This window comes from Psittacula echo (assembly GCF_963264785.1).
Source record: "Psittacula echo genome assembly, chromosome: 21".
NCBI classification, from domain to species: domain Eukaryota; kingdom Metazoa; phylum Chordata; class Aves; order Psittaciformes; family Psittacidae; genus Psittacula; species Psittacula echo.
In genome coordinates this window covers 500,782-514,553 of record NC_137757.1, presented here as the reverse complement: position 1 = coordinate 514,553, position 13,772 = coordinate 500,782, and the positions used below count along the sequence as shown (strand labels likewise).

General features: G+C 42.0%; 1 protein-coding gene across 8 annotated transcripts in view; it reads left to right on the top strand.

Moving 5' to 3' along the window:
• RLF (RLF zinc finger) overlaps window positions 1-13,362 on the top strand; it is a 31,263-nt gene extending 17,901 nt beyond the window's left edge. For 3 of the 8 annotated variants that reach the window (XM_080632292.1, XM_080632294.1, XM_080632293.1), the window contains 4 exons: window positions 1,235-1,437; window positions 3,347-3,483; window positions 4,985-5,126; window positions 7,827-13,146. In XM_080632292.1, the coding sequence (XP_080488418.1) occupies window positions 1,235-1,437; window positions 3,347-3,483; window positions 4,985-5,126; window positions 7,827-12,560 (5,216 nt within the window). In that variant the 3' untranslated portion in view covers window positions 12,561-13,146. The other 5 variants (XM_080632296.1, XM_080632291.1, XM_080632295.1 and 2 more) reach the window with 5 other exon arrangements.
• The last annotated feature ends 410 nt before the right edge of the window (window positions 13,363-13,772 follow it).

The window sequence follows — 13,772 nt, the reverse complement described above, 5'->3', positions numbered from 1 at the left end:
TTGACTCTTTAATTCTCCAGGTGCTTTTGAAGTATGTACAACTTTGGAGAGGAGTATCAAGCCTTTCTGTAGAGGTTTATGTTAAGCTTGAAATGGCATCATAGCTCTCTTGAGGCATACTATTTTGGCAGCTAACGTAAAGTACATGTTCTGTAGCAAAGCTTTTGATGTTGTCTCTCACAGTATCCCTGTGGATAAAATGTCCAGCATATGGCCAGACAAGTCCATTATGCTTTGGGTGAGCAATTGGCTGATGAATTGGGCTCAAAGAGTTACAGTAAATAATGGATAGGGAGGTGCTGATCTCCTCTCTCTGGTAGGACGTGAGGAAATGAAATGAAGCTGTGTCAGGACATTAGGAAAAGGTTCTTCGCTGAGGGGGTGGTCAGTCCTTGCAACAGGCTCCCCATGGACGTGGTCATGGCAATAAGCCTGTCAGAGGTCAAGGAGTATCTGGACAATGCTGTCAATATATGGTTTAGTTTCACAGTCCTCTGAGGAGCAGGGAGTTGGATTCAGTGATCCTTATGGGTCCCTTCCAGCTTGAGATACTGTGTGGTTCTACAGGTACCTGGGAAGATCAAACTAAATCCATGAGGTTTCAATCAGATTAAATACATTTTGCTAACTAGTCACAAAAATAACAGCAAGTTGCATTGTTCCTGTTTAATTAGTTCGAGTCTCATAATGACTTGGGAGTATTTGGTTGATCTAGAGCATAAGCAGGTCTTAAAACCATTCTTCCAAAGTACCACAACGATAACAGTGTCCCCCTCAGCTTCATTTTGTGTATTTGGGCATTATGTGGGTTTTAATAATTCGGGTGGGAAAATCCCCAGTTGAAAAGTACGGAATACTGTGTCTGAAACCGGTTTGGTGCTTTGGAATATGAAGATTTTGAATCTCAGCTAAACTGTTGGTATCTCGTTCCAGATCCTGTGTGGTCTGATGAGTGTCCTTTAGCCACTGCCTTGGCATACTGCTTACTGTGCTAATGGATGCTGTCCTTTGGAGAGGTGTCTGTTTTCTGTAGCCCAGTGTTCTCCCCCTACACAGTTGGTGTGAATTTGTTCAGGAGAAAATATTCCATTGATTGCTGTCACTTTTGATCACACCTCAAATATCCTAAGCAAACGGACCACACTGAGACAAGTTTGTAATAAGATAAAATGTGATTTCAGTGAAATGTGAGCTGTACATTGGTGTATTCTCAAAGGCTTTTTTCTTTTCCTAGCCAATAAATTGATTACACAAGAAGGGCCTTCCTTTCTGCAGATGCGAATAAAACATCTGATGAAGTCAAACTGCATCCCACAAGCTAGATACTTGTCAAAACTGTGTGCAGAGTCCTCAGAAATTGCAAATGTCTCATCTTTTCGCCAAGCCTACATCACATGTGTGTGTTCTATGCTGCCTAATGAAGACTCCATTAAGGAGGTTAGTAATCCAGAGTACCTTTCTCATGTGTATTTATCAGCTTTTTATCATTTCTTTCTGTAATACTAAAAACTGAAGCTGAAAAGTGAAACTGCTGCTGCAGCGTTCCAAAAAAGAAATGATCTCTTGCAGGCTGCAGTAGGGAAGAACATTTGTATTAACTGCTGGTGTCTTTCATGCTTGCATTCATAGAATCGTAGAATCATGGAATGGTTTGGGTTGGAAAGGACCTTAAGATCATCCAGTTCCAGCCCCACTGCCATGGGCAGGGACACCTTCAACTATACCATGTCACGCAGGACTCTGTCCAGCCTGGCCTTGAACACTGCCAGGGATGGAGCATTCACAACTTCCTTGGGCAACCCATTCCAGTGCCTCACCACCCTCACAGTAAAGAACTTTCTTATCCCCAGCCTGACCTTCCCCTGTTCCAGTTTGAACCCATCACCCCTTGTCCTGTCACTACAGTCCCTGATGAAGAGTCCCTCTCCAGCATCCTTGTTGCCCCCTTCAGACACTGGAAGCTGCTCTGAGGTCTCCAAGCAGCTTCTCTTCTCCAGGCTGAACAGCCCCAACTTTCTCAGCCTGTCTCCATACAGGAGCTGCTCCAGCCCCTGATCATCCTCGTGGCCTCCTCTGGACTTGTTCCAACAGTTCCATGTCCTTTTTATGTTGAGGACACCAGAACTGCACACAATGCTCCAAGTGAGGTCTCACAAGAGCAGAGTAGAGGGGCAGGATCACCTCCTTCGACCTGCTGGTCACGCTCCTCTTGATGCAGCCCAGGATGCGGTTGCTTTCTGGGCTGCGAGCACGCACAGAAGCCGGTTCATGTTAGATGTGTTTCAAGACTTAAAGCTTCAGTTCCCTTTGTAAGCAAAATCTAATTGGGAAGCTGACTTCTCTGATGCAAATCCTAGTACTGCATCAGTTACTTCTCTTCCTGTCATTCTGACCTAGGAAAGAAAAGGCTTTGGTGGAGTGGGTTTTTTTTAATGGTGAAAAGAAAGAAAACCCAATGCAAACAAGCACCAAGCCCCTCCTGTAAGCTCCAGCAGCCTGTTCCCTCCTGTGCAGTGGTGAACTCCTTCGACATTCGTTCATGTGGCCAGTGGTATGGGCTTGGTTTTCCATCTTCCCCAACCTGTTGGAGGTGGCACATGATTTGCAGATATTGCAAGTGCTTATTATCTCTGACATGCAAGGAGCAGTGATGTCTGTGCCCTTGGGTAGCAAAGCATTGTCACTTAGATCAGTTCTTGAGGTTTCTCTCTTGAATTGCTTATAGTAGCAACAACTGATTAAAGTAGATGTCGCTTGAGTACCTGCTGTTCTGTGAAGTGGAATAGATCCAGTGGAAAACATGCATTAAAAATAGTGTTGTCTTAACAGTAAAAGCACTTCATAAGCACCTACCTTTAAGTAGGCCTTCCAGAACTTCCACGGGATTTGTGTCTCCTCTAAACACTTCTGTTTTTAACGTCATGCTTTGAAGTGTGATTGTTCAGAGGCAGCACTTAAGGACAAAGTGGACAAGAGCCTGGGGTTGTTCTTTTTCTTCACATCTCTTGACCTTTTTGGACCTGGGGTTTGATTTTCAAAGGAAAGCAGGCATGTCTGCACGTCTGGAGAAGGAATAGGATGTTTTAGATTGTTGTCTGCATGGAAGTATTTTGCTAAGCTATCCAAAATGGAAGATGGTCCCAAAGAAAACGGAGAAGGGATCAGAACTAGCATAGATGAGCCCATGCCATGCTGTAGCTGAAAGGTGTGGTGAGAACTCTGGGTATTAAAGGAGATACGGTGTTTGTTTACACATTTGTGAGACCATTTCCTTGGACATTGTAACCACGCATTTGTGTTGGAAACATGCTGAGAATAAAGTACCTTTTCTTTTGTTTTCTTGAAGATTGCAAAAGTGGATTGCAAAGAAGTCCTGGACATCATCTGCAATCTGGAATCTGAAGGACAAGAAAACACTGCTTTTGTTCTGTGTACAACATACCTTACTCATCAGCTTCAAACAGCAAACGTGTATTGCTCTTGGTAAGTACAAATTACTACTGCTACTCCTAACTGTTCTTCTCTGGCCTCAATGCAAGAGAATTGAGCTAATACATTAGAAAGCTATGGAAGGAAAGTGGATCTATCTTTAACTGTGTAAGTACATCAGACTGAAGTACTTTCTAGGTAACTTGTGACAAAATAAATAGGGACTCATCTTGCTACAGTAATAGCAGTTAGACAAAAATAAAAAGGAAACTGTTGGCATTGACAGTAATGCTTCAACAGTGTAGTAGCTCTGTAAGTAGTGCTGTCTGGGTTGATATTAAACCCCTAAGCTTTGTGGTTCCACAAAGTATCTTGTTATTCAGTTCTTCCGTCTTAAATATTTAGACCCATGAGAGTTTGATGCCTTTTTTCCACGTCTTCAGCAGCGATAGAAGTAGCAGGAATGTACTAGTAGGAAGTAGTAGGAATGTAGTAGTAGGAAGTAGCAGAAGCAGCACTCCCCCACCATTTATTGTTAAGATCCCTTTGTTGTGACAACTGTGGTTGGATTTTGCTTGCAGGATGAAATCTGAACTAAAACTAGATAGAATTTGAACGAAACTTTTAGGTCCTGTAACTATAACCTACAGTTTCTTCTGACTAATGAGTTGGGAACCATCAATTAGAGCTGTAGATCTGCCTACATGAGGCATCCCAGTCTGAACTGTGATGGGGCCTGCCTGAGGTTGACTCTATGCAAACCATGGTGCAGCTGTAACATGAGTAGGTATTTCCAGAGCTTTAAACTTGGCTAGCCTAAGTGACAAGCAGTGAAGGCTTAAAGATGTAAATGTTGGCAGAGTCTAGGGATACAAGTATGTTCCTACTTATAGAAGATGTTAGCAGGTTTTTGTCACTTGCGCTGAAGTCATGTCGTTATGTCTACACTGTTGTTAGTGGTCTGAGCTAGTGGGTGGCCTTAGGGAATCAGGCAATTCAGTCCATAAAAGAATGTGATCCTTGGCATTAACATAAGTGGAATTAAGTATGAACTGTAACCAAGCACAACTTCAAAAAACTTCTCTCCAGACTGATCTGCTGGGGTAGGTTTGATTTTACTTTCAAGTCTAAGTAGATATCTCTGTAAGGGTGCTGAGGCGCTGGCACAGGGTGCCCAGAGAAGCTGTGACTGCCCCATCCTTGGCAGTGTTCAAGGCCAGGTTGAACAGGGCTTGGAGCAAGCTGCTCTAGTGGAAGGTGTCCCTGCCTGTGGCACAGGGTTGGAACTGGAAGAGCTTTAAAGTCCTTTCAACCCAAACCAGTCTATCATTCTCTGATTAAATAACAGGATATATGTGGAGTTTTGATCTGATGCTTGTTTAGGAGTAAGGTATAGTAACAGTTCTGTGCAGCATCTCTCAGACTGGGACCTGATTGAAGTGTGTGCTGTCTTTTACTAACACATTGTTGTGGTCAGCTCTGCACTGAAGAGTGCAGACTGGCCAAACTGTGTATATCCACAGTGTTTTTATGTTCTGCTTTCAACTCTTTGCAGGGAACTGACGCTTTTCTGGAGCAAACTGCAGAGAAGAATAGATCCTTCTTTAGATTCCTTTTTGGAAAGATGTCGTCAGTTTGGCATCATTGCCAAGACTCTACAGCATTTATTCTTCTTGATAAGAGTCATCCAATCTGAAGTAAGCAAGCTGCAGTCCAGTCTTTGGACATGTCCAGAACTGTTTACATTAATTTACTGTTTTGATAATTCTTCTGAACTGATCCGAAATACAGCTTATTTCACTAGTCATACTTTGAACTGATCTGAAATACAGCTTATTTCATTATTCACACTTTCTGATAAAGTGCTTCATAAGTTACTAACAAAAACCTCTGAAAAATGCCTGCCCTTGTAGGTTTGGGTCAGCCTGACACATCTGGACTTCTACCTCCTGTTCTGATGTCCATCTTCAGGAAGCTACAGAACGGTTCAAGAGATGCTTGACAGCAGTTTTTATAAACTTATAATCGCTATTTGAGGAGTAATGGAAAGACTTTAATCGCATCTACACAGGAGGAGGGTGCAGCGTGCTCTTCATAGTAAAGCAGAAGGGATGGCTATGGTTAATCTAGGTATTTGCTCCATAGGAGGTTTCTGTCTTCCCTTGATTGCTGCTCTGAGTCTTGGAATTGGCTAGACTAAAGCTTTCTGTGTCTGGTCACTGTGAGAGCATAGATTTGTGAAGGGCTGTCCTGGGTTCAGCAGTAGCAGTCATTTTTCTCCTCCTTAGTAGCTGGTGCACTGCTGTGTTTTTGACTTTCAGCTGGGAACAGTGCTGATAACACCGATGTTCTTAGTTGTTGCTCAGTAATGTTTACTCTGACAAAGGACTTTGAGTCTCATGCTCTGCCAGGGAGGAGGGGAAACTGGGAGGAAGCAGAGACAGGACACCTGACCCAGACTAACCAAAGAGGTATTCCATACCACAGCACATCATGCCCAGTATATAAACTGGGGGCAGTTATCCGGAAGGGTGAGATCACTGCTCGGTCAGGCAGGGTATCGGTTGGCGGGTGGTGAGCGGTTGTATTCTCTTCCCTTGTTATTTCCCTTGTCATTATTATTATTGGTGGTAGCAGCAGTGATTTGTGTTATACCTTAGTTACTGGACTGCTCTTGTCTCAACCCGTGGGAGTTACGTGCTTTCCATTCTCCTCCCCACACCTCTGGGAGCTGGGGGAGGAAGAAGGGGAGAGTGAGCGAGTGGCTGCGTGGTTCTGAGTTACCGGCTGGGCTTAAACCACGACAAGGGCACATGAAAATGAATCAGGCACACTTTAATGGAGGAAAAGTAAGCTTGCTGATGGCAGGATTTTAACTGTTTAGTAACAGTATTACACAGATCATGAAACTTAAATTAGATACAGGAATTTCCCTTAGGAATGTCACCATTTCCAAAAGATTTCAGATACTTCTTCCTGAAAGCAGCATGGTTTTGTACATACAGAGTAGAATTAAGCCACATGACCTCCAGTTTTATGGATGTTTCAATTAGTGTTACACTCCCAAATCTGCTAATCTTTTTTCATTCTTGCATGGACCTGAGTTAATTCAGAATTAAGGCATCGACTGGATTATGGACACAACAGACAAGGTTTCTTTTTTCAGTTAAATTTCTCTCTTGCTTTAGGTTTGTTCGTCTGGGAGTCTCTTTCACCGAGTAGAGTTAATTCTGTGAAGCAAAGGAGTTACCAAGTGGGATTTGATAAGAGCTTGTATCAGAGTCCTGGTTTAGAGTCAGAGTAGAGCTCAGGAGGGTGACATGATTGTCCTTTTTATGGATCATAGAGTCCAGAACTCTAATTTGGCAAAGATGAATTCCAGTAGTGATTGCAGAGAGAAATATTTGAAACTAGTTTATCTAAAGTTGTCACATTTCTGTTTAAAATATGCATGAATGTGCACTTTTATGTATAAAACACAATGCATCATTAACTATATACCAGTTCCTTCTCCTGGAGGAATGGCTTTTTTGTATTGCTGTCTAGCAAATAAACACTGTACTGAATTAAAGAAGTATTGCTTGAGTTCCAGTGCAGGGCACAGACAGTATAGAAGCTTGCTAATTGTTTTAACTTCTTAGCTCCTTTGGATCTCTACCATCTGAGCTACAGTGGATGTGGTTGTGTCAGCCACTTGTCATCTCTCTACATTATTCACAAATAACTGTTACTTTACTGACAATGACTCAATGGTTCATGCATTCAGGTTCTTTATGCTGAAAAGTATGTTTTTGGAACAAGGTAACTTCCAGTTTTGTCCATGTAGAATTTGGCATACACTGTTTTTAAAACCAGCACGTGAGTAATATTTGTTGGTATCTTCCTGATACTGTTGAGCAGCACCTCAGTGTTGTAGAGATTCCTCAGAAAATGTTTGGAAGTGAAATGCCAATTGTCTTCATCAGGAATCATTTCTGCTACTGTGCTGCTTATGCTGTTGAAGGTTATTTTGTTGCAGGGTGGGAATTTACATTAATTCCCTTATTACACAGTATCACATATTCTGAATTAATAACCTGTGTGGATGCTGTGGGAGCAATGCGTATGGAGGATGTACTCCATTCTCTTTTGGACAGCTGAGTTATGGGTCAGAGTCAGTCGAGGAGAGAGGAGTTAGAAAGATGTTTTGCAACACCTAATGCCTAAACTAGTTTGTATGGCTGCTCCACAGTGACTCAGGCACTTACCACTCAAGAGCCTGAACAGATTCTGGCAGGGCTGTAGGCTCCTGGGTGTTCTTGTTGCCTGTTTTTTTTTGTAGACCAGTTCTAGAGGGAATGTGCTTATCCAAGAAAAGTAACATTTGTTTTGTGGCTGTTTATGTGTGTTTTTAACAGGCAGAAGAAGCAGGACTCGCAGTGTCTGTTCTGTTATGTGTGAGAGCCCTGCAGATCCGCTCAAATGGAAGCGATGAGATGAAGACATCAGTCTGTAAAACAATTGCATGCCTTTTACCAGAAGACCTTGAAGTCAGAAGAGCTTGTCAGCTCACAGAATTTCTACTTGAGCCAACTTTGAGTGGATTTAATGTGTTGGAAGAGCTCTATATGCAACCAGATCAAAAATTTGATGAAGAAAATGCACTGGTTCCAAACTCCCTCCGTTGTGAGCTGCTGTTAGCTTTAAAAGCATATTGGCCATTTGATCCTGAATTTTGGGACTGGAAGACTTTAAAGCGACATTGCCTTAAACTGTTAGGGAAAGCAGCTTCTGATTCCGAGGACGATGCAAGTTGTAATATGTCAGTCAATGAAACCGATATGTTAGAAACTTTCTTTAGTGACTATGAAGAGTCAAAGGAACATAAATACTATGATGGAAAAGACACAATGAACCACCCTAAAGAAAAAGTAAGAGTAAAAAAGCCAATTGGTTCTTCAGAAAGATACCAGAGATGGCTTCAATACAAATTTTTTTGCGTGCTTTGCAAAAGGGAGTGTATAGAGGCCAGAATCCTGCATCATTCAAAGATGCATATGGAAGATGGTGTTTATACGTGTCCGGTGTGCACAAAAAAGTTCAAGAGGAAGGAGCTTTTTGTCCCACATGTAATGGAACACGTTAAAATGCCACCCAGCAGAACACACAGACCTAAAAAGAAAATAATCCTGAAGAAAGAGAGATCCCCACAAAAGATAACAGCTTCCAGCAGCCCGCCCCCAGCCTGTCAGGAGAAGTCGCATCAGCTGCCCGAGAGCTTTGACAACACCACACACGAGTACGTCACGTTCAGCCAACTGGAGAATTGCCAGCTACAAGACAGAGACATCTACCCCTGTCCCGGAACGGATTGTTCCAGAGTATTTAAACAGTTCAAATACCTAAGTGTACATCTGAAAGCTGAACATCAAAACAATGATGAGAATGCAAAGCACTACTTGGATATGAAAAACAGGAGAGAAAAGTGTGCTTACTGTCGCCGTCACTTCATGACATCCTTTCATTTGCGGGAGCATGAACGGGTGCACTGTGGACCTCAACCCTACATGTGTGTGTCGATGGATTGTTATGCGAGATTTGGGTCAGTTAATGAGCTTCTCAATCACAAACAAACACACGATGACCTTCGTTATAAATGTGAGCTAAATGGCTGTAATATTGTTTTCAGTGACTTAGGGCAACTTTACCATCACGAGGCACAGCACTTCAGAGACGCATCGTACACCTGCAACTTCTTTGGTTGCAAAAAGTTTTATTATTCCAAATCTGAATTTCAGAATCACCTCGCCGTGCATAATATTGAAGTGTCAAATGGGGAAGTGAAGCAAGTAAAGCTTGAAGAGTCAGTTTCAAAAGACAAATGCAGTTACCTGCCAGAGTCGCAGCTGCTTGAGCAGTCTGAAAGTTCCAGTCTGAATGATAACTTGGATCCTTCAGGCTCCCAAGAAATCCCACAGATTAAGGAAGAAGCGCTCTCTGACAGTGAAGATCTAGACAGTGAAAGTAACTGCAGTCTTCATAGTGGCGAGCACAGGTCAGATGCTGCAGTAAACCAAGGCCAGGTGTCTCCTCTACTGATCGAAACAACAGCTCACCATCAGTCAGTTCCAGGTTTTCTCATGTCCCAGGAAGGAGTCTTCCATCCAGCAGATGTGAAACAACAGTGTTCCAATGTGGCAGTTTGCTTTGATGGAAAACGAATTTCCTGTGGTTTTGAAGGCTGCTGTTCCACGCACAAAAATACCAGAAGTATGCAAAAACACCTTCGCAGGGTCCATCCATATAACTTAAAAGGGAAAAGAAATATGGAGATGAAAACTAAAGACTTTCTCAACCTGTTGAGTGAGGCTCAGGACGGTAAATCCCCTACAGACATTAACACACAGTTAGGTCATAGTTCAGATACAAATGCTGACTCTCCAGAAAGTGTGTATTGTAGTGTAGATGCTAAAGGAAGCAATGGCCTGAAGGAAGAAACTTGTCCTTCTTCCCCAGAAACATCTTTTTATGACAGTTCTAAAGACTCCAATATTGAAGATAACATGTTGGAATTAATGTTAGGCTTGAAGCATCTAAGCTTAAAAAATTCTAATATTCAGAATTCTTCAAGACACAAACCTTTTTTGGGTTCTTTACAGTCCTATTCGTCTAGGGATGGCAAGTGCCCTGAGTCAGTAGATGAAACTACCTCAAAATTTCAGCTTCAGGAGCAACAAGATAATTTACCCAGCCAGTACCTTACTCAGCTGGCAGCTAAACCATTTTTCTGTGAATGTCAAGGATGTACGTGCGAGTTTGTGACCAGAGAAGCTCTCTTAATGCATTATGTTAGAAAGCATAACTATTCAAAGGAAATGGTTCTTCAGTTAAATATGTTCCAGCATCGGTACTCGCCATTCAAGTGTCATATTTGCCAAAGATCATTTACGAGAAAAACCCACCTTAGAATTCACTATAAAAACAAGCATCAAATTGGCTCCGAGAGGGCGGCTCACAAGGTATGTTCCAATGAGAAGTTTGATCATGTAGGTTTATGTACAGATGGCATCCGTAAAGCCAGCACTGTCGCAGCCCCTGTCCGTGCACCCAGCGTGGAATTCAATGAACGTTCAAACCCCTCTGAGCAGCCGTGTCGCGCAAAAAAGGAAGACTGTAGCTCCGAGACAGATTTGGAGTCCAACGAAGAGACAGACAGTAATGTAACAAGAAAAACCTCTAACATAGCTTCTCTGGACAGTCACAGGGAAGAACTGGAAGCAAGACAGGGAAGAGGAAGCAAAAGAACAGTTGCTAAAGGAAACTTATGTTATATATTGCATAAATACCACAAACCATTTCATTGTATACATAAAAGTTGCAACTCGGCCTTTACTAACCAGAAAGGTTTGATTCGCCATTATAGAACTGTTCACCAGTATAATAAGGAGCAGCTCTGCTTAGAAAGAGACAAAGCAAGAAAAAAAAGGGAACTTGTCAAATGTAAAAAAATATTTGCATGCAAACACAAAGACTGTGGTAAGCGTTTTCTGTGTTCTAAAGCTCTCGCTAAGCATTGTAGTGATTTCCACAATGAACATTTCGAGGATCAGAAACTGCTTTCTGAAGCTGAATCTGCAAGGTTTGCTTGTAACCAACCCCACTGCCCTGCTGCATTTTGTACCTTTAATAAGCTCAAACGGCACCTAATAGATGAACATGCCAGTGAGGAAAAATTAAACAAGGATTTTGAAATCCATTGTGACCTTAATGGCTGCGATCGGATTTTCACCAATTACAGCCACTACTCTCAGCACGTGTATTTCCGACACAGTGAATACTACGACAGCCTCTTTAGAAATCAGAAAGAGGAGGAAGAAGAACAAGATAAAGCTAAAAATGAGCAAAGTTATTTGAAAGACGGCTTTGACGTAAGCAAGCAAAACGGGAAGCCGTTAAAAGCTAAAAGAACTAGCAAAAGTAGAGAAAAGCATTTGATGAACTTCAAAACGAAGGAGGAAGCCCTACAGATGTGCAAAGAGAAGTCTAACCAGACCCAGTACCCTTGCATGGTTCAGGGATGTTTGTCTGTTGTCAAATTGGAAAGCAGCATAGTGAGGCACTATAAGCGCACGCATCAGATGACCAATATGTATATAGAGCAACGGCTTCAGAAGCTTGTTGTCTGTGTTAAGTGTGGCATCATGACTGAGAAGCAGCCCTGCTCCGACACGGCTTCAAGCTCGGATAAAAAAGGTGTCGATGTTCCTCCAGAGGATAAATCAGCTAATCCTGAGCCTGTGCAGGAAAGCGACAAACCTCTTGTTCCAAATACTGACTGTGAACCTCAAGATGTAAGCAATGAAGACCAAAAAAGACTTCCATCGAGTAATGTGAGTTTTGATGCCAGTGCCTTTACGTATTCGGGCACTTTAAAATGTAACCACAGTTCAGAGAACACCCCTTTTGAAGAGCAAAACATCAGGGAGACAGTTACATGTAAAACTGAAGAGCTTTCTGAAAAGAGTGAAGAAGAGACTAGCTCTTACTTGCCTGGTTTACAATTAGAGTTGCCAAGAAAGAAAGACCCAGAAGGAAGTCAACATAGTGCAGTTAGTCAAACTACAAAAAGAAATGTACTTTGTGCTACAAAGGACAAATTTCATAAGCCTCCAGTGTCCAAACCATTTGACTTAAAGACATTTAAACCAATGGGATTTGAGTCTTCATTTTTGAAATTCATTCAGGAAAGTGAGGGAAAAGATGATGATGATGATGACGATTTGGTGGAGGAGGTAGAATGGGACTCGACCGAGCAGTTGCCAGTAGATAAGACCTTGAAAAAAGAGGGAGACAATCAAGGGGAGACACCAGTAAACAACTTTGTAGATGACAAAAATGTAATCATAGCCCCAAATAGCCATGAGCAGCTATCAGAAATCCAGCCCCTCTTGTCAGAGTCATCATCTGCCCCTTCTTTAGAAAATTTGAGGGCTATCTTGGACAAGGCACTAACGGACTGTGGAGACCTTGCCTTAAAACAGCTGCATTACTTGAGACCAGTAGTTGTTCTTGAAAGATCCAAGTTTTCCACACCCCTCATAGACTTATTTCCAACAAAAAAGGCAGATGAGCTTTGTGTAGGAAGTACATAAATAGTTTTGCTTAGAGCAGATTGCCTCCACTACTGCTATACGGGGAGAACTTCAAATTAGAACAGTAATTGTTACAGTACACACTGTTTAGGTTAGTTTAGACTGTTTAATTCCATGAATGTATAATATCTGTCAAAAGTATTGGCCAAGTTAATTTAGCTCCCCATTTTTTTCAATGAACTATGCTGATTTTGGTGCTATTTAACACATCAGAATACTGGGGGCTTCCTCTTGAAGAGTAAATGTGCATGATTGTATATGGAACAAGTACTAGGGTACCAGGGTTTGGGGGGCGATGGAGTTATTACTTGACTTGAATGTGCACCCTAGGGTGCTTTGTGTAACATATTGTACACTACAGCATCTTATATTTTTTGAGTTATGAGTTTCAATAAATTACAGTTTTTCACCCATTTGTTTACTGTACAGTAAATCTTTAATGTCGTTTACTTGTAATTGAATTTGGGACCATTCTGAGTGCATTGGACAATGTTGCTTAAGTTTTATGCATTTGTAGATAATTTATCAGACTGAAACAGTATAGATAAAGAAAAGTAAAGTATTATTTTATCACATTCTCTGTGCTTTTTTCAGACTTGAATTATAATGAGTACAGGTAGGAAGCACTTGTCACTTGCAGATGGGAAAGTCCTAGTTACCTTTGAAGGGAGAAGATGCTTCTGAGACTGTGTGGCACAAAAGGGTTTGAAGAGCATTGCCGGAGAGTTGTGTCACATGAAAGTATCAGTGCACATTTCGGGTTCCCTGGTTAGCTCTTTTGATAATGAATAAACCAGCTGGAAGATTCACCAGAGGAGTAATCTGATATTTTATCATCTGTTTCTTGTTTTTCTGTGTGTCATTTCTTGTCGTACTTCTGGATGCACCATGAGGCCAAGGGTCTGTTTCCCCTATTGGTATTTTTCTAATCTCTCATTAGCGAGGATGCTAATGACCAAACAGCAATCACAGCAAGCCTTGCAAATGTTCATCTTCTCCTGTGTAACTGACAGTGCATCTCTCTGCCTGTTCTGACACGAACAGAGGCGTGGGCTCACTTACAATTGATTGTCAAAAGCCATAATTCAAAATGCAGTTTTAGAGGTACCACGTGTCCTTGTAGAGTGAGTAACAAAACAAAATACACAGTGGTGCAGGCTTGCTGCTCCCTTTGGAGGATAGCTTCCTCCTTCCTTCTGCCAAGCTCCAGTC